The sequence below is a fragment of the Gopherus evgoodei genome, chromosome 6, assembly GCF_007399415.2.
Source record: "Gopherus evgoodei ecotype Sinaloan lineage chromosome 6, rGopEvg1_v1.p, whole genome shotgun sequence".
NCBI lineage: Eukaryota > Metazoa > Chordata > Testudines > Testudinidae > Gopherus > Gopherus evgoodei.
The window spans coordinates 120,294,791-120,314,810 of NC_044327.1; the positions used below are offsets into that span (position 1 = coordinate 120,294,791).

Below are 20,020 nucleotides of genomic sequence, written 5' to 3' on the forward strand. Positions count from 1 at the left end.
TGATAAATGCAATGTATCTTTTTGAACACTAGGAGGAGTGCAGGGAAGGAGTTGAGAGGAGAAGAGAGGAAAACAGTAAGATTAAGGTTAGAATCCAAACATTACGCAGCTTGTTTTGTTCTTCTATCACGCAGGAATCTGATCATTTCCATTGACATCAGAGAGACAGGCATAATGCACAGAACATAAGCTTAAACAATTACTTCATTAAATAAACCACTTAGCCAAGGATGCACGTCATGATACATTACAGTAGGCATCGCAAGGTGCCGCTGTTAAATATAGTCTTTCCAAGTTCTTTTTCTTAATGTGCAAGCAAGTTTTTAGTCAAGGAAGACATGCTGCGCTATTAGTTCTGGGGTATGCAAGCTGATATGTGGAGTGAGCAATGTGAGCAGCAGGAGAATTTACTGTCTGCACTGGGCTCTGATTGGAAGAGGGCTTTGGTGTTGGGCTGAGGTTCCTAGGAGAAGGAATTGCCCTGAATGCTCTTTGACCATCTCATTTCAGGGCTGATGCACCTGGGTAAATAAAACAAGTTCTACTCGGCATATACCCAGAATCTTCTTCACTGATTTCTCCACCGCTAGGAAGCCAACTTGTAAAGCCTGGGAAAGTCTGCTACAACTCAGGGAAGGGGCAATGCTGGTGTGAGAATGGGGACACTGGTGACAGGAGAAGAGACAATACAATAATATGCTTTCAGTCAGAATTGTTATTATTTGTATTACATCAGTGTCTAGGGACCTCAGCTAAGATTGGGACCACACTGTGCTAAGTCCTGTACAGACAGAGAATAAAAGCTAACTCCTGCCCCAAAGAGCTCACAATATCAATAGATAAGAGAGACAAAGCGTTGGGGGGAAAGGGATAGAACTTACAAGAAGAAAGAGCATTGGGATGATTTGCAAACAGCATGCTAGGCCCTTGATTTTTCTTGTTGTCATTACTTAGTTTCTTTTTTTTTTTTTTTTTAAATAGGAGGCGGGTATTAAGTGAAAAGAGACAAGGAATGTAGAGGGGCATTACATTGGGTGTTACAAGAAGAAGGGGAGCACAGAGGGCATGTGATCTGAGCATCTGGGCAAGACCCACCAGCCAGACACCTGGGAAAGAATTCTCTGTAGTAACTCAGAGCCCTCCCCATCTAGTGCCCCATCTCCAGCCAATGGAGATATTTGCTACTAGCATTTGCAGATGGACCACATGCCTGTGTAGGCAATCTCATCATACCAATCCCTCCATAAATCTACCAAGCTCAATCTTGAAGCCAGCTAGGTTTTTTGCCTCCACTGCTCCCCTTGGAAGGCTGTTCAGAACTTCACTCCTCTGATGAGAGATAAGGAGGCATTAGTACCCTTATACAAGGCACTGGTGAGACCTCATCTGAAATACTGTGTGCAGTTCTGGTCTCCCATGTTTAAGAAGGATGAATTCAAACTGGAATAGGTACAGAGAAGAGCTACTCTGATGATCCAAGGAATGGAAAACCTGTCTTATGAAAGGAGACTCAAAGAGCTTGGCTTGTTTAGCCTAACCAAAAGAAGGCTGAGGGGAGATATTATTGTTCTCTATAAATATATCAGAGGGATAAATACCAGGGAGGGAGAGGAAATATTTAAGCTCAGTACCAATGTGGACACAAGAACAAATGGATATAACCTGGGTATCAGGAAGTTCAGACTTGAAATTAGAAGAAAGTTTCTAACCATTAGAGGAGTGAAGTTCTGGAACAGCCTTCCAAGGGGAGCAGTGGGGGCAAAAGACATATCTGGCTTCAATACTAAGCTTGATAAGTTTATGGAGGGGATGGTATGATGGGATAGCTTAATTTTGGCAATTAATTGATCTTTCACTATTAGCGGTAAATATGCCCAATGGCCTGTGATGGGATGTTAGATGGGGTGGGATCTGAGTTACTACAGAGAATTCTTTCCTGGCTGTTTGGCTGGTGAGTCTTGCCCACATTCTCATGGTTTAGCTGATCACCATATCTGGGGTCAGGAAGGAATTTTCTTCCAGGGCAGATTGGCAGAGGCCCTGAGGGTTTTTCACCTTCCTATGCAGTGTGGGGCATGGGTCACTTGCTGGAGGATTCTTTGCACCTTGAAGTCTTCAAACCACAATTTGAGGACTTCAATACCTCAGACATACATTAGGGGTTTGATACAGGAGTGGGTGGGTGAGATTCTGTGGCCTGCATTGTGCAGGAGGTCAGACTAGACGATCATAATGGTCCCTTCTGACCTTAAAGTCTATGATGGTTAGAAACCTTTGCCTAATTTCAAGCCTAAACTTGTTTATGGCCAGTTTATATCCATTTGTTCTTGTGTCCACTTTGGTGCTTAATTTAAATAACTACTCTCCCTCCTGGGTATTTATCCCTCTGATATTTTTTATATCGAGCAATCACATCTCCCCTCAGCCTTCTATTGGTCAGGCTAAACAAGTCTTTGAGTCTCCTCTCATAAAATAAGCTCTCCATTCTTCTGATCATCCCAGCAGTCCTTCTCTGCACCTGTTCCCATTTGAAATCATCTTTCTTAAACATGGGGGACCAGAATTGCATACAGTGTACCAGATGAGGTCTTACTAGTGCTTTGGATAATGGACTAACACTCCCCCCTCTCTATGGAAACACCTCACCTGATGCATTCTAGGATGGCATTAGCCTTCTTCTGAGCCACATCACACTGACAGCTCATAGTCATCCTGTGATCAATCAATATACCCAGGTCTTTCTCCTCTTGTCACTTCCAACTGATACATCCCCAGCATATAGCAAAAATTCTTGTTATTAGTTCATAAATACATGACCTAGAATTTTGCACTATTGAATTCCATCCCAGTTCTATTACTCCAGTTTACAAGATTGTCTAGATCTCCTTATATGATATTCCAGTCCTCCTCCGTAATGGCAATACCTGCCTACCATGTTTCATCTACAAGTGTTATTAGCACACTCCCACTTTTTGTGCCAAAGTCAGTAATAAAAATGTTAAATAAGATTGTCCCCAAGACTAATCCCTGAGGAACTTCACCTTTCAGCATGACCTACTGTAGTTTCCCCTTTAACCAGTTCCTTATTCACCTTGCAATTCTCATATTAATCTCAATCTTAACTAATAACTTCTCATGTAGAACTGTATCAAATACCTTACTGAAATCCAGGTGGAGAAGATCTCCTGTATTTCCTTTGTCTAAAAAATCAGTTATCTCTTCAAAGAAGGAGATCATCTGGCATGATCTACCTTTGTGAAACCATGTTGTATTTTATCCCAATTACCGTTAACCTCTATTTCCTTAACTACTTTCTCTTTCAAAATTAGTTCTAAGACCTTGCATACAATTGAAGTCAAACTAACAGGCCGATCATTTCCCAGATCATCCCTGCCTCCCACTTCTTAAAAATAGGAACTATATTAGCAATTCTCCAGTCTTAGGGTACCACCCCCGAATTTACAGATTCATTAAAACCCTTGCTATTGGGTTTGCAATTTTATGTGCCAGTTCCTTTAGCAGTCTAGGATAGAGATTATCCAGGCCCCCCGATTTAATCCCATTGATCTGTTTGACTTCCACCTTGGATGTGGTAATTTCTACCTCCATAGCTTCATTGCCATTAGCCACTCTGCCACTACCGCTAAGCTCTTCATTAGCATCATTAAAAAGTAAGGCAATTATTAGTTTAGGTGTTGTGCCATGCCTAGATTATCTTTAATCTCCACCCCATCCTCAGTGCTCAGCGGTCCCACTTCTTGTTTTCCTCTTATTTATATGGCTATAAAACATTTTACTATTGGTTTTAATTCCCTTTGCAAGGTCCAATTCTGCTTGGTTTTTGGCAGTTCTCACTTTATCCTGGCACTTTCTGACTTCCAAGAGATAGCCTACAAGGAATGGAAAAAGGGAAGGATCAGCAAGGAAAGCTTTCTGCCTTCTCTTAATTATCTGTTTGAGATGCTTTTTCACCCAGATTGGTATGCAACCCTTCCCTATGAATTTTTCCCCTTGCTCGGGATGCAGGCTTGAGCTAGCTTCTGCAACTTCGATTTAAAGTAATTCCAAGCCTCCTCCACATTCAGACCCTTCAGTTCTTCAGTCTAGTCCACTTTCCTAACTAATTCTTTTAATTTTTTAGAGTTAGCTCTTTTGAAATCAAGGACCCTAGTTGCAGATCTGTTGTTTATCCTTCCATTTAGTTTAAACTGAATTAGCTCATGATCATTTGAACCAAGGTTGTCTTCTACAACCAGTTCTGCAATGTGGCCCTCACTATTATAAAGTGAATCCACAGACCATAACACACAGAAAAATTAAAAAGAGACAAAATCCTCATGACATTGGACATATCATGAAGCAGAGAAACAGGAGTGGAGTGGGAGGTGGCAATACTTTTTGCCACCTGATATTATACAATCACAGTACTTCCTCCTTTAATTTTTCACTCCCAATTTCATGTAGCTTTTACTTGTAAATTCATATGTCTATAGGAAGGACAGGTCCAATGGGCCAAATTCAGCCCTGGCATAAGTGGGTGCAGCTCTTTCAACTTCAATGGAATTGCACTCAATGATCCCAGCTCTGACTTTGGCCCTAGAATGCTGGCACATAAAGTATGCTGCATTGTTGGATTCTGCAATTCAATCACAGATTCCTTCTCTTGTTCACAGGAGGGAACCAATCTCATGTCCAAAAATATGTTTGTACCAGCAAAGCAATGAAACACATTCTGCATCCCCACTGGATCTTCCCTGGAGCTTCGCTGGGTGGAGCAGCACCGCCTCATCTTGACCTAACACGCTGCTCTGTTTTTTAAAATATCGAATTTACTGTAAGCTTGCTGTGCTGGGTTGGCTGAGAATGAGCTGAGAATGTGTCAACTTGTTTGCACCTCTGAGTCCAAACCATCCTTCTCACCAAAAATGGACTAAGCTATTGTTGTAAACTGCTAACCTCAGGGAGTGGATGGCTCGGGAGTTAGTGAAGGCCTTTAGAGCCTTTGTCAGAAGGCTACCAGTTCAAATCCAGAAAAGGTCACTAGTGATAGGCATTCAGTGGCTTCTGTGAAGCACACGCTGGTGGGTCTCAGTCCTACTCTTAGGCCTGGGCTACACTAGTGCGGGGGGGAGGAGTTCGAACTAAGATACGCAACTTCAGCTATGCTATTCGCGTAGCTGAAGTCAAAGTATCTTAGTTCGACTTACCTAGCCGTCCTCACGGTGGTGAGTCGACTGCCGCGGCTCCCCCGTCAACTCTGCTTACTCCTCCTGCCGAGGTGGCGTACGGGGGTCAATTAGCAGATCGATTTATCGCGTCCAGACGAGACGTGATACATTGAACACTACTCGCTGATCCAGTAGTGGACATATAATACCTCCCCTCACAAAGGGCATACTTGTTGGCAGTGCCCGAAGAGGCAGAATACCGACGGAGGCATGTCGGCAGCATGTGGCAGAGGGGGAACCCTGCAGTGCTATTTCTTGTGCTATACCTCCTTTGTGTGTAAACAGAGGATCAGCCTCTCCACGGCTATTAATCTGGCATCTTTCACAATCTGTTTCTCAGGCCCTTAATCAATAATCTATTAAAAGATCCCCATTGACTTCAGTGAGCCCTGGATCAGACCCGTAATATGGTTTAACTGAAAATCCCGGGTTTGGCAAATGTTGAGGGTAAGGGAAGCAAATAAACATGCAAAAGTCTTTTACAAACAGGGGGCAAGGTGTGGAAAACATGTTCCAAAAACAGGGGCCCATTGTATGATCATTACACAAAAACATGGAAAAGTTGAAGTAAAGATATTGAATGCAACCGCAAGTGGCCAGGCAGAATTTTTTTTATTCATGAAATTGTACCATCATGTTCAGGGAGGCAGTGTGACCTAGTGGCTAGAGCAATCAGGCAACCTTGGTTCTATACCTGGTTGTGCCACTGGCCTGCTGGGTGACTCTGGGCAAGTCATTTCCCCGCTGTTTCTCAGTTTCCTCACCTGAAAAATGGGGATAATGATACTGACTTCCTTTGCAAAGCTCTTTGAGTTCTACTGATGAAAAGCCCTGTCTCTGTATCACAGTATAGAATGATTCATGATATGCTTTTGGATTTCAAGCATTTTCTCTTAAGGGGACTGGAGAGAACAGGATTCATGTTAGTTCCTTGGCTGTGAATTCTGTTCTCAAGATAAAAACAATAAATCTGATTCTGGTTGTATTACAGATTACCAAAGCTTCAATTTTCTGAGCTATTTTGGTGTACTCAGTGCCCTTTGATGTATCTGTAGACTTCTCATTTATTTTCACCCTCTGTCTCTCACTCTCCTCTCCCCATCTACTGTACAGATAGGCACAGAGGACAAAAGTCTAACAATAGACCCTAGTTTAAGAGCTGTTGTTTCCAATAATTGATCATCATCATTCATCTAAATTGTTTAAGCATTCCAGACAGTCTATTGAGCTAATGATATTGATTCGTGGTAAGCACCCAAATTAAACTATATCATTGAAGCATGTACAAGAACCAATTAACCCAGTAGAATGCAATTATAAAGAGGTTTACAATGGTCTCTGTGAGTAAAATCACGCAATTGTCTTTTATGGTCAGAGACAATTGCAGAACCATGCTATGTAAGCTCAGAGTGACAAGGTCAGGGACCATATAGGCACTGTGTTTGTGCAGCAGGGATGGAGCAGCTAACCTGAGCTGCTGTGCTGCCTGCGTACGCACACAACCTGACCTGCAAACAGATGTAAACCAGACTGCCAGTCAAATCCCTGATTTAAAAACAGACTCGTAAAGAGGGAGCCGGGAGAGATCCTCAATTGTAGACAGAAACCTGCCTTTCTCTTTACACTGAGAGTTGTGTGTCCATGTAGAGAGATCCCTCTCCTGAAGCGGTCCTTAAGTGTCGAGCATGAAGGCCTGGGTAGATCTCTGTGCCATACCGTGTCTCTGTAATCAGGGAAGCAGAGAGAGATGCCATGTCCACAGCCACAGAAACATTTTTAGAGTGGCAGAAACTGAAGATCAGTAAGAGCTAGTGGTGTTAGGTTGCCTGGTCTCCACTGCTGTCAGAGCAGGAGTATTACCGATAAATGCACACACACTATGCTTGGTCAGGTTTGAGTGAATCAGACAATTGGGTTTTCATCAGTCCTCCCCCCGGGATGCTGTTGCACAGTATCATGTGTTTCAGACCTGGCCTGCACACAGCTTTTGTATCAGCATAACTATGTTGAGTAAGGGTGCAATTTTTTATTCGATATAGTAATACTGGTACAATCCTAGTAAAAATGTGCCTGATACTACTATAGTTTACGCCTCTTCTCATACAAGAATAGGTACACCAGTAAGCACACTTACACTGATATAACTGTATCCATACTACAGGGATTGTACTACATTAACTAGCCTCGTACAGTTAACATGATACAACTTTTGTGTGTAGACACAGACACAGTCGGGAAAGTTCTCTTCTTACGTAGCCTAAATTTTAACTTTTTAAGATGTCATCCTATTACCACTAGCTAGTAGAAAAGCCTTACAGGAGATGAAGCTCAGGGTACGTCCAGACTACCCGCCGTATCGGCGGGTAGCGATCAATTTTTTAGGGATCAATATATCGTGTCTCGTCTAGACGCGATAGATCAACTTCAGCGCACTCCTGTCAACTCCGGAATGCCACCAGAGCGAGCAGCGGTAGCGGAGTCGACAGGGGAAGCCGCAGATGTCAATCCCGCGCCATGAAGACCCAAGGTAAATCGATCTAAGATACTTCGACTTCAGCTACGCTATTCACATAGCTGAAGTTACATATCTTAGATCGATACCTCTCCCCAAGTGTAGACCAGCCCATAGACTAGTGGTTAACCTACAGAGCTGATAGGTTGTGTCTGTGTCTATCACCGATGTTGTACAGGTCACGGCATACCTCTCTATGCTTCAGCTTCCCCTCCTGTAAAACAGGAAGAGTAATACTTACCTTACAGGGTGTTATAGGGCTTAATTCATTCATGTTTTGAAAATACTTTGAGATCCCCTGATAAAAGATGTATAGAGATGCTAAGTACAGTACTACTCTTAGGAAAAACAAAACAAAGGGACAGGTGTTTTTTGTCATTTTAATTTTGATCTTCACCTGTAAACTAAGTATATTAGCATTATGGGGTCTACTAAGGAGTCATAAAATGGTGGAAATCAGAAAAACAAGGAGCCAAACACTGTTTTAAACTTTTGTCCAATCTGGTTTATGCCAAATCCTGCTGTCTTGGACTATAATCTGGTCTGGGTTCTTAAAAAACAAACAAAGTAGGTTTCAGGTTTTGCGGAGCAGTATTTCTGAGGGTAAGTCTACACAGCAATTGGAGGGTACTTCCCAGCACAGGTAGTCAGAGATGCGCTAGCTCTGCTTGAACTAGTGCCTAAATGGTGACACAGGGAGTGACTCGGGATAGCCACCCAAGGATGTACCCAGATGATTGAGAGGGTTACTCAGGCAACTACCCTTAGCTGTCACCTATGCCACCATGGCTACACTACTAGCTAGAGAACTTACAGGGGGGAGAGAGAGAAAGAAACAGAGAGACACACACATACACAAAGACAAGGGCAATTTTAACAATCTCTTCTACGCAACACTGAATGCTTAATTATAGCTTTTACAAGAGAAATATTGAAGTTGAAAGCTTTGGTCCTTGGCTGAAATAAAATAAAAGGGATGAAGAGATCCAGGGAGTGGCTGCAGACCAAGAGTTACACAGCTGCAGCACAATGCAGTGCACTGAAATATTTTTAAAGAAAGCGCTGTTCTATATTATTAATGGATCTGATGATTTATTTAGAAAAATCTACGCTTGGCTGCTTATGAATGCATTAAACTCCTCCTGTCTTTCAAAATAATAATAGGCAGTGATAATGATAATAGAGAAGGAAGACTATTAAATACCCAGGAAAGAAGACGGGTATTTTTGATCACTTCAGAGTATCCACTTGATTCTTGAAAAAATTACTGAATATCCCAGCTTCATATAGTGCTTAAGGGCCCAACCAGTGTTTAGCAAGTGATGATATAGCCCCTGCTTCTTACAGTAACAGCTTAGCAAATACATTGGATAAAGATTTTCTTGAGAACATCAGGATACCTTCTAGGCTTTTACTGCTAAAAGGTTCTATGTTTCTATGTGGAGCTACAAAACAATTATCCCTTTTTATTATAGGAACATAGGAGTAGAAGGGACTTCCAGGGTCAACAAATCTAGACATGTCATATGATCAAATCAAATGCACCTTTAGATTTCTAGTAACTACCCCTTCCATGCAGAGTTCAGCAGCCATTTTGTTCTCTGGTCTGGTTCTAGCCTGTACTAGCAGAGAAACATGCATATTGCACAGTAGCCACTGAAGTCAGTGGATACCAAGCCCTGCTCTGTGATGGGGCATTGACCAAAACTTTCCATAGTGATTAGTGGTTTTCGGTGCCTCTATCTGTAAGAGCCCAACTTAAATTACTAAGGAGCTTGCTTAGGCTTAACGCCTTCTAAAAATCAGGCCTCCTTAAGGTGTGTCAAGGTAAGCACCCAAAATCTTTAGTCGCTTGTAAAAATCTTGGCCATTTCTAACCTTTTCTAAACCTGATCCACTTCCACAGAGACTAGCCTCACGCCTTATTCTTTGTTTTTTGTTTTCCTTAATGAACAAGAACTCTTTCAGAGCAGACATGCATGTTTTGAAGTTAGTGTATGGAAACAGAACTCTCGCTAGCATAAATACGGCAAACGTCAGAGTCTGAAAGGAAGCAAAACTCTATCCTGAACTTCTGATGTGCTCACTAGTAGGCTGTATTCTCTTCTATGCAGCTTAGAACAATTTCAGACTTGTTTTCTGATCACACTTTTATTTTTTGCCCAGTTTCTCAGTAACTATACTCTCTTTTGCTGTTTTTATTGTTGCATCTCTTATTTCATGCTTCTTTCTCTATTACTTGCTGATATAACTTGTCAAACTCCCAAAACAGCTTGGGCCAAAGCTGTGAAAGGCAATCAAAATCATGTCTGCAAGATTTAGGGGCATGTTCATTTACAAGCCTCCATTGATACATGCCACGCAGGAGCCCTTTCAGTGCATTTCCAGAAGTGTGACCCCTGAGGAGTAGCGGTCACCTCCATAATGTGTAGCAAAAAACCAAAATGATGTCAATTTTTCCATCTTGCCTTTCACTATAACACAGTAGGCCTGTTTCTGAGCTCTCTTTCACAGGTGTTAATCAGAAGGTAACACCATTGGAGCTAATGGAGGTATGGCAATATGAATGCGAATCACACTTCATATCTGCTGAACACTAAAGTGGATTTTCCCAGTGACCAGTAGAACCCAATCCTGCAAAGGTGCATGCATGTGTTTACACAAGGGCAGTACTACCCTTTGACTTAAATGGAACTAGTCATAGTGCAGAAGGTGAAGCAGGTGTATAAGTCTCTGCAGGACTGATCTAAGATATTTTATAGGAGACAGTTTTTAGATGTAGGGGTTTTTACAGCTGGTTTTCAAGAATATTGTAGAAACAATTAGTGCAGGGTGACAGGATTCTGGCAGAAGAGCAGTAGGCACCAACCAGCATACAGCAAACTTCATGTCCTTTCCAAAGTGAAATGTTATTTGTGGAAATTTTGTAGCATACGTTAGGATGTTCTCTCTCACAGCAGAGGAAAAGATCTTTAAGATACTGACCACAATTCGAATCCACCACAGAGTATAGACCTCTTGAATAGGGCCATGTCATCTTATGCGTCTGTACTAGTTGTCCAAAACTTTTCATAATTTTTTTTCCAACCAAACTAGAAATTTTTGCAAGAAATCTCCATTTTTGCTGAAAACCCAAACCTAAAAAGTTTTCAGTTTTTAGCGTTTGATCAAAAATCCGAAAAATTCTGATAAATCTCAATCTATAGATAGAAACCTACCCATTACAAAACTGAAAACTTTCATTTTCATTTAACTGTTTTTGTGGAAAATAAAATCCATTTCCTGAGCAGCTCTAGTTTGTGCAGACCCTTGAACAGCGAGACCCTGATCCTAAGTGCAGTTTCTATGCATTGCAGCAATAAAAATGTTTAATGATAATTACATGTTTTGTGGCCAGTTCAGTTCCCAGAGGATACAGATGTAACAAAAGCCACCATCACAAGCAGCAGAGTTGTAGGCAGGGTTACTAGGCCTGAACGGAAATGAAGACAGTGAACTATCTTCTTACTCTTCGGGTCTATCTACAGTAGGGGAATTTGCACTAATACAGTTGCACCCGGGGCAACTCTAATGCTGCACCAGTGTAAAATAGGGCTTGGGCAGGTGCAACTTACTCTGGTCAGAGGCGTTACCTCTAGCACGAGGTATTATAGGATACTCGCACTGCTGCTGCCTGGGCTGTTCCTGACTGCAAGTAGAGAGGGATTCAGTTAAACAGCTAAACATTCGAAACAGCTTTAAACATTCACCTGAGGCGTAGAAGTGAGGAGGGGAGTAGCAAACAGGAATTAGAAACCTACCAGCAAACAACATCCTTCCGGTGAGCATTTCCGCCAGGATGCACCCTGCTGCCCACATGTCAATGGCTTTGGTGTAGGCGTTAGGTGAGAGGAGCAGGCGTGGAGATCGATACCATTTTGTTACTAGGCCTTCAGAAAGATAACCCTGAAAGATTAAAAATATACATGTCTATATAAATAACTATGGAAAACACACTTCATCCATTCCTGCCTTTTGCTGTCTAATCGCCGGGTGAAGGGATGAGTTTCACTCTCGTCATCCCAGCTTGGAAAGATTGTGCTTTAACTCATCACATCACAAAGAAGCAGGCAGCATTTTTTTTCTTTCAAAATGTCACGAAAAAGAGGAATGCTGAGCCAGACGATCAGTACTGTAGGAAACTGCAAGACTGACATCCTCACTGAGGCTGACAGTCAGCGGTAAATTCAATCAAACCGTGCGAGCGTGTATATAAACACACATAGCCACACAGCGGTGATCTCCGGGTACCAAACTGCAGAGCCACACGGTTGCATTTGTCATGCACCTTTCACCACCTCCCCTGCACTCTGACCATAATCCCTCCCCACTGAAAATACCAGTGCCTTTGCAAGTTACTGGTAGCTTGTTTTAATGATGGCTAGATGGCTGGAGAGCTGCATTTACTGCTACTGACTGCCTACTGATTGTATCCATGGCTAATTTAAATGAAAGCATCCTGTTATTTTTGTTACTCTATTCTCCCTTCCTGCCTCCAGATTGTGGGCTCATTTCATCTTCTCTTTTAGACTGCACGTTCTTCAGGATAGGGACAGTCATTTACTATGGGCCAGCATTTTCAAAAGTGCTCAGCACCCACACCTGGGGCCAGGCTGTCAGAACAGCCAGTACAGTGGTTGCTGAGCCCTTGAAAATCAGGCCTGACACATTTGTACAGTGCCTAGCACAGCGGGGCCCCAACCCCAGTGCTTTCTTCTACAGGGCCGGCTCTAGCCATTTCGCCGCCCCACACATGGCGGCACGCCACCGGGGGCGCTCTGCCGCTCGCCGGTCCCGTGGCTCCAGCGGACCTCCCACAGGCGTCCCTGAGGAGGGTCCGCTGGTCCCGCGGTTCCGGTGGACCTCCAGTAGGCGTGCCTGTGGATGCTCCACCAGAACCGCGGGACCAGCGGACCCTCTGCAGGGATGCCTGTGGGAGGTCCACCGGAGCTGAGGGACCAGTGGACCCTCCGCAGGCACACCTGTGGGAGGTCCACCGGAGCCGCCTGCCGCCCTCCCGGCAACCAGCAGAGCGCCCCCCGCGGCATGCCGCCCCAAGCACGCGCTTGGCGGACTGGGGCCTGGAGCCGGCCCTGTTCTTCTATCCCCATACTGCTCCCATCAAAGGGAGCAGTCTGCCCGCAGAGTGCACGAGTCTGAGATGCAGGACAAGCAATACAGAATCCTGGTCAAATGACAGTTTGATTGATATCGCACAGGAGGTAGAGAGGGAAACGATCAACTCTCCAGCACTCGCTTCTAACCCAAGATGATCTGTCTTGGGGTTTTATACAGCTGCCCATCACCGTAGTGTCTGAGCACCTTCCACAGACCATCAGTAATGAAAGATAAGTGAACTTAAAATCGCAACATTATTTTGCATGCAAATGCTATTTTAGATACTTGTTAAAGGATTCAGAAATGTATTGTATTAAACCCAATTCAGCAGAGCACTTAAGAACATGCTTTAAAGTTAAACATGTGCTTTACTGAACTGGAGCTAGTTATAATTTTTCTGTGTCTCTGAAATCTTTACGGCGGACCTATTGTTTCTATGCAAAGCACCACAACACGAGAGTGGACTGACTGATGATGTGATGGAACAGGTCTAACATTTTACTATTGATCTGGTTTTGGGTGGGGAGCCCGAGGATTAATAGAACTTAACTGTTCTGGTTTTTGTTTTATGTTATTTTATTGTACAGGCATTTAGAAAAATTCCCAAATTAAAAATCATCAGTAATTCACAGAAAGACACACGGTATATTTACTAAGCTAATTTGTTAGTGACTGTGTTTGTATACACACAGACATCAACACCTTAAAAGCGGAGATGAAACTGCAGCCTGAATTATAATGCTGAAGGTGTTAAATAGCTGACACCGCATAACAACTAGCTGTGGAGGCAGAAACCCTGAAAGCTCCATGTGTGATTCTGTATCTCACCTGAACTGGTACCTCAGAGAACATTAACTCTGATGAACTTGCAGGTTTTTTTTAAATACAATTCAATGTTGAATTTTGCATGCATTCATCGTTTTTATGCAGGGGCAATGGGCTTACACTTTATTCTGAAGTCTACACGAATGATTCGTCGGACCAGCACATGACAATCTGCTAATCACTCCTCAGTGTCGTTAATATCAAAATAAAGTCTTGCATGGGAAGGAGGCCCTGATTCTGCTCTCCTCTACTTTAGGATCAATCGGCCAAATTTTGCTCAGAGTTTCACCAGGACAAATCTAATTTCACAGTTGTTATTGACCTGTGTAACTCCATAGACCTCAACGGAGTAACATCTGATTTACACCAGTGTAAGTGACATCAGCATCAGACACAGAGCTGCAATTGGTGTACAGTATCTGAGAACTGAATTTGGACCATTAAACCATGTGCTTTCCGGGCCTGGGTTTCCATTTGGTACTAATTTTAAGGAGATTGCCCTTTTATTATAATACTACTACTACTACTTCGCTCTTCAATAGCGCCCTCCATGAAGAATTTCAGAACGCTTTGCAAACATTCACAGATTCGAAGACCAGAAAGGACCACTGTGATCATGCAGTCTGACCTCCTGGATAACAAAGGCCACAGAACTTCCCTGAAATAATTCCTAGAGCATATTTTTTAGCAAAACATCCAGCCTTGAATAACCTAAATCTCAAAACACCCTTGTAAGACTGATATTATTGCAGCTTACAGATGTGGAAACTGAGGTACAGGAAAGTTAGCACTTAACTTGACTAGGGCCATACAGGGAGACAGGCTTTCAGCTGGTAATAAAGTCCAGATTTATTTACACCCAGGCCAGTGCTTTAACTTCTAGGGCCAAGACTGTCAAACCTGGGACTAAAATTTTCAAAACCACCTATGATTTAGGAGCTTATGTTCTATTTTCAAAAGTGACTGAGGCATGTAGGAGCTAGAGACACAGGCTTCGAAAATAGAGCTTAGGCTCCTAAGTCACTTATGCCTTTAAAATTTTTTTACCTGGGGGAACTATCCTTCCTCTCCTAAATCTTTATTCAGGCATCAGAATAAGTAACGTGACTTTCAAAAATGTTGCGCATACAGAAGTCCATTGAAGCCAATAAGACTTGTCACATTATTAACAGTAACCTAGCTGGAGCACAGTCCTTGATATTAAATTAAAGGTACTGCTGTGAGCAGGGGCACCTCTATGTTTTTTGCTGCCCCAAGCACGGCAGTCAGGCAGCCTTCGGTAGCGGTTCTGCGGGAGGACCACAGGTCACGCAGATTCAGCGGCGGTTCTGCGGGTGATCTACCGGTCCCGCGCCTGCAGCGTACCCGCCGCCGAAGGCTCCCTGGCTGCCGCCCTCATGATGACCAGCAGGCCACCTCCACCCCCCAGCTTGCCACCCCAGGCACACGCTTGCTGCACTGGTGCCTGGAGCCACCCCAGGTTTTGAGAATTGCCCCTCTTATTCTCCAATAGTATTTTCCAGCTTCCTTAATTTACTCTCACCAAATTTAACCCTGGTGCACACCCACTCTGTTCTAGATTACAAGATGATGTTTCATTTTGTAATAGCAATGCTGATACTAATTTCATAATTATTTATTGCTTTGTGGACAGAACCCAAGGCTAAAGTGACCATTACACTTTAATTCCAAGCTAAGGCATAGCTTTCCCAGACAGCCACTGTTGACAGACATTAGAGAAGGTTAGTGGTGCTCAGCTGGGAAGGACAAGAAGTTATGCAGCAGAACCTAGGGAACTCAATTGTTACAAATGTGCTCTATAAACCAGTGATGTCTGTATAGATGTAAATAGTCCTTGGTAGGTGCCACTAGATGGTGCTCAAGAATACGAAGCATAGTTCCCAGGTTTGGTAGGATCCATATAAATTGTTTTTATTGTGCACTGCAAATAGCATCTCTCTTTAGGTGGCATTCTTAACGTGATCAGGGTCTCATGGTAATAGCCATGGAATAACAATGAACCACAGAGACTGTCCCCATCCCAGACAACTCAACATCTATGGAAGGATGGGTATTAGGTTTGCCAACTTTCTGACTGCAGAAAACCAAACACCCTTGGCCTGCCCCCTGCCCTGAGGCCCTGCCCCTTCTCACTCGGTCCCCCCTCCCTCTGTCACTTTCTCTCCCCCACCCTCACTCATTTGCTCATTTTCACCAGGATGGGGCAGGGGGTCAGGGTGCGGGATAAGGTCTCCAGCTGGGGGTGTGGGCTCTGGGATGAGGGGTTTGGGATGCAGGAGGGGGCTCCAGGATGGGGCAGAGGGTTGGGGTCTGGTGGGAGGTTAAGGGCCCCATCTGGGGGTGTGGGCTCTAGGGTGGGGCCAGGGCTGAGGGGTTTGGGGTGCTGAATGGGGCTCTGGGCTGGGGCTAGGGGGTTTGGAGTGCAGGAGGGGGTGAGGGGCTGGGACAGGAGGTTGTGGTGGGGAGGGAATGAGGGGTGTGTGCTCTGGGTGGCGCTGACCTCAGGCAGCTCCTGGAAAGCAGCGACATGCCCCTTTGGCTCCTAGGCACAGAGGCAGCAATGGGAGCTCTGCATGCTGCGTTTCCCGGCCAACGGGTGCTGCGGAGCAGGTTCAGGGTGGTGCCTGCGCTGGGGTTACGGGCAGCGCACAGAGACCCCTGGCTGCCCCTGCACCTAGAAGCCAGAGGGACATGCTGGCTGCTTCCAGGAGCCGCACAGAGCCGGGTGCTGCAGCCAACCAGACTTTTAGTGGCCCTGTCAGTTGTGCTGACCAGAGCTGCCAGGGTTCCTTTCCGATTGAGTGTTCCAGTCGAAAACCAGATGCCTGGCACCCCTAGTAGGTATACATCACCAGACTGGCAGTGCCAGACAGGGATTTGTAGCCATTAAACTACCTATCATTCCCAGTGATCAGACTGGACCTGCATCTCTCATGGCAGCACCCTAGATTCTGTGTTAGGTTCACCTAGATTCTGTGTTAGGTTCACCATATTACCTTCAATATGGAAGTTCAGCGTCTCCCAGAATGCAGTGCTCCATCTTCCTCTAAGCATCATTAAGGTTGAGCATTGCTTGCAGACTTCAGGCTGTAACTGCATATTAAATGATGGCAGCCACAGGTTACCTTATGTGACTCTGTGAGGCTGAATTTATTCCACAGGCCACATTTCGCCTGTCTCTTATCTAATTCCTTCAAAACAACATCCCTGGCAGAGGCTCAAGGAGTCTCTGAAAGGAAAGCAGTGTGGAAGCGATTAACTAATGAAAGAGGAGACTGGGCTACAGGCTGCTTTGTCCTCTGAGATCCCTGGGATGTAGGAGAGTTCCTCATTACCAGACAAGGAAGCATTTCTAGTGACTGTTCGGAGGGATGCTGAGAAGAGCGAAAGCAGAAGCCACAAGAAGCAGCAGCTAATTATGAGACTGGAGTCTGGCAAAAAGTGCAGCAAAACAAACAACTCCATTAACCCAGGGGAAGATGGAAGTGGGTGAGCACAGAGAACCTGCATCAAATGAAGATATGGTGGGAGAATACCAACCACGTAAGAAGAACAACAGCACCCTCTCTTCTCCTGAGGAACATAAGTACATAAGACGATTTAAGACAGGCTTTTTGTAGAGATAGGTGCTGACATTTCACCCCTCAAACTTTTGGGAAAATCAGATGTGGATTCCAACTTCGCAGCTCTGTAATAGGTCAAGTCAAAGCCCTAGATGTGAACGCACTGAACTTTGGATCTGAACTATCCCAGCCCCACGAGCCCATCTGGAGCACGGCAAGCCCCACAGCCCCCCTCCCCTGGCCAGCAATCCAAAGTGCCGCCAAAGACTGAGAGCGCTGCCCAGTGAGTACAAGCCCCAGGAATCGGGCCCTACACTTGCTAAAGCCAGCCCTGGTGCTCAGCACTCCTGAAAAGCAGGATCTTGGACTTTAGGTGTTGGTTATTTTTAATACTCCTTAGTGGAGGTAATTCGCTTGGTTCAGCCATCTGCTCTGTAGCAACGGGTCAGATTCTCTTAGCAGGGGCGGCTCTTGACATTCCACCGCCCCAAGCATGGCAGCATGCCACAGGGGGCGCTCTGCTGGTCCCGCGGCTCCGGTGGACCTCCCGCAGGCGTGCCTGCGGAGAGTCCACTGGTCCCACGGCTTCGGTGAACCTGCCGCAGGCGTGCCTGCGGAGGGTCCACTGGTCCCAAGGCTCCACCGAAGCCACGGGACCAGCAGACCCTCCGCAGGCACGCCTGCGAGAGGTCCACCGGAGCCACCTGCCGCCCTCCTGGCGACCGGCAGAGCGCCCCCCACAGCATGCCGCCCCAAACACGTGCTTGGCGTGCTGGGGCCTGGAGCCGCCCCTGTCTCTTAGGGTCCAATACAGACACAGAGTGTGACTCAGCTAAGTACCAGGTAAAAGCGCTGTGCAGGACAGAACATGGGAGGCCTGACCCTAGCCAAGTGAGGGCACTGAGATACCCCTGCCTAGTCATGCCCAAAAGGGAACATTGAAACTCAGTGCCCCATGATAGGAACAGTGTTTATGTCACTCTCTCTTCAGACACACCCATTTGTTCTCCACGCCCTGCCCATTTTTTGTTCTGTGATCCTGCAAGTAAAGGAGCTGGCGAGCTGTGGCCCGGAGATCCCTTCCTAGTGTAGGGGACAATGCCTAGCATTTAACCATGGCTGCACCTGTATGGAGCCTCCTCTAACAAGAGCCCTGCACCACAGGCAACCTGTCGTGCACCAGGGTCTGAACAGCAGACCTACAGTACTAACCACATGGGCCTCTGCCACTTGAACTAAGTCCTCTCCCCGGCAGCTGTAGCAGCCTCAATAACCTCTTATGGGGACTGGTTACTAGAGGGGGGCAAAGAGCAAATAATACTTTTATGCATGTGCTTGTGAACTGATACAAAGCTACTCTGAGGCACATTAGAACCAATGTGATTCCCTGCAGCAGGTGCGACAGCGAGTTTGTGTGGCATGATCTTGGGTTGCTGTGGGCAGCGTGGAAACAAAGTGTGATTGCTAGGTTAAACGTGCACAGGAGATTGTCTTTGAGAAGCAAAAGAAAGAGACAATTTGCCACTTGTGCTTTTGGGCTGTATGCACCATTGTGTTAAGCCGGTGTGGGGTGGGAACCCATTTATTTGCATGGTAGGAGGTGAGCATAGTGTCCAGTGGTGAGAGACGGAGACTAGGAACTGGATCTCTTGGGTTCTTTGCCCAGCTCCTGTAAGGTATGCACAAAAGGGAGTGCACAGTGACACAAAAGAGAATGCATGGTGGTGGAACTTTTTGAACAACCTCCATACTGCATCCCCCTGCAGTGGTAATCTGTAGACACTCCCTGTGCTTGCTGGCGGTTTGCTGAGGATGATATATTGTTTTGGAGCCCTGTTTTTGCACAGACCCCTGAGTCTTTGCTCTGTGTTACAGGTGTGTGCTGTGTGTTTGTATTGACTGAAATAATAAAGAATCCTGTGTTTTCAAAAGACAGAATCTGCATTTTGACACATTACACTCAGTCATTGATTCCTTGCGGGACTCTGAGCAAATCACTCAACCTTTCTGTGCCTCAACAACCCCTTCTGTAAAATGGGCCTGATACTTCCCTGCCTCACAGGAATGTGGGGAGGCTTCATTTGTAAAGCACTTTGAGATCAGCAGATTAATTGTACTATTAAGCTACCCAAAATCTAGGAAGAAAACGTGCGAGGTGACATGTTCTTGCAACATGCCAGGAAACACAGAGTTGTATTCAGAACGTGCAAAGCAATCCAAAACCGTAGAAAATATATTTGTTCAGTATGTGTTTACTCCTTCAATAAAAGGATCTCTAGCTGGGCAAAGGTCACCAGTGGGGTATGTCAGGGTCAGCAATCGAGAACACACTTGTTTAAATGTTTATTATTTAAATGTTTATTACTTGATCTGCCAAGGAAAGAAAAGGTCAGCTGTATAAATACATGATACCTCCTAAAAAGCCAAGATAAGAACAATTTAGCCATTTAAATCGCTGGGCAAAGCATAACCACAGCTTTGTTCCTCTCCCTGTCTAGGCAAGGAACCAGTCACCTCCAATTGTGTGTTGTTCAACTGGTTCATTTACATTTGGGATTAGCCTTGGCTACACTATTTTTGTCCATGTTAAGGATGGTATTTATGTGTGTTCCTGTGTGAGGGCATTAATGGGGAAAAGGTACAGGGAGCTCTTCTCACACACTTACCCAAAGGGAAAGGTAGAAGAGGAATAATGGCTCCATAGTTAGATGCTA

The 20,020-nt window shown here is 44.9% G+C and overlaps 1 protein-coding gene across 1 annotated transcript in view; it reads right to left on the reverse strand.

The window, feature by feature from the left end:
• The window catches only part of MAPK4 (mitogen-activated protein kinase 4), a 128,039-nt gene that overhangs the window by 31,149 nt on the left and 76,870 nt on the right, over positions 1 to 20,020 (reverse strand). The window contains exon 3 of the mRNA XM_030567702.1: positions 11,541 to 11,685. Coding sequence (XP_030423562.1) covers positions 11,541 to 11,685 — 145 coding nt within the window. The remainder of the gene's footprint in view (positions 1 to 11,540; positions 11,686 to 20,020) is intronic.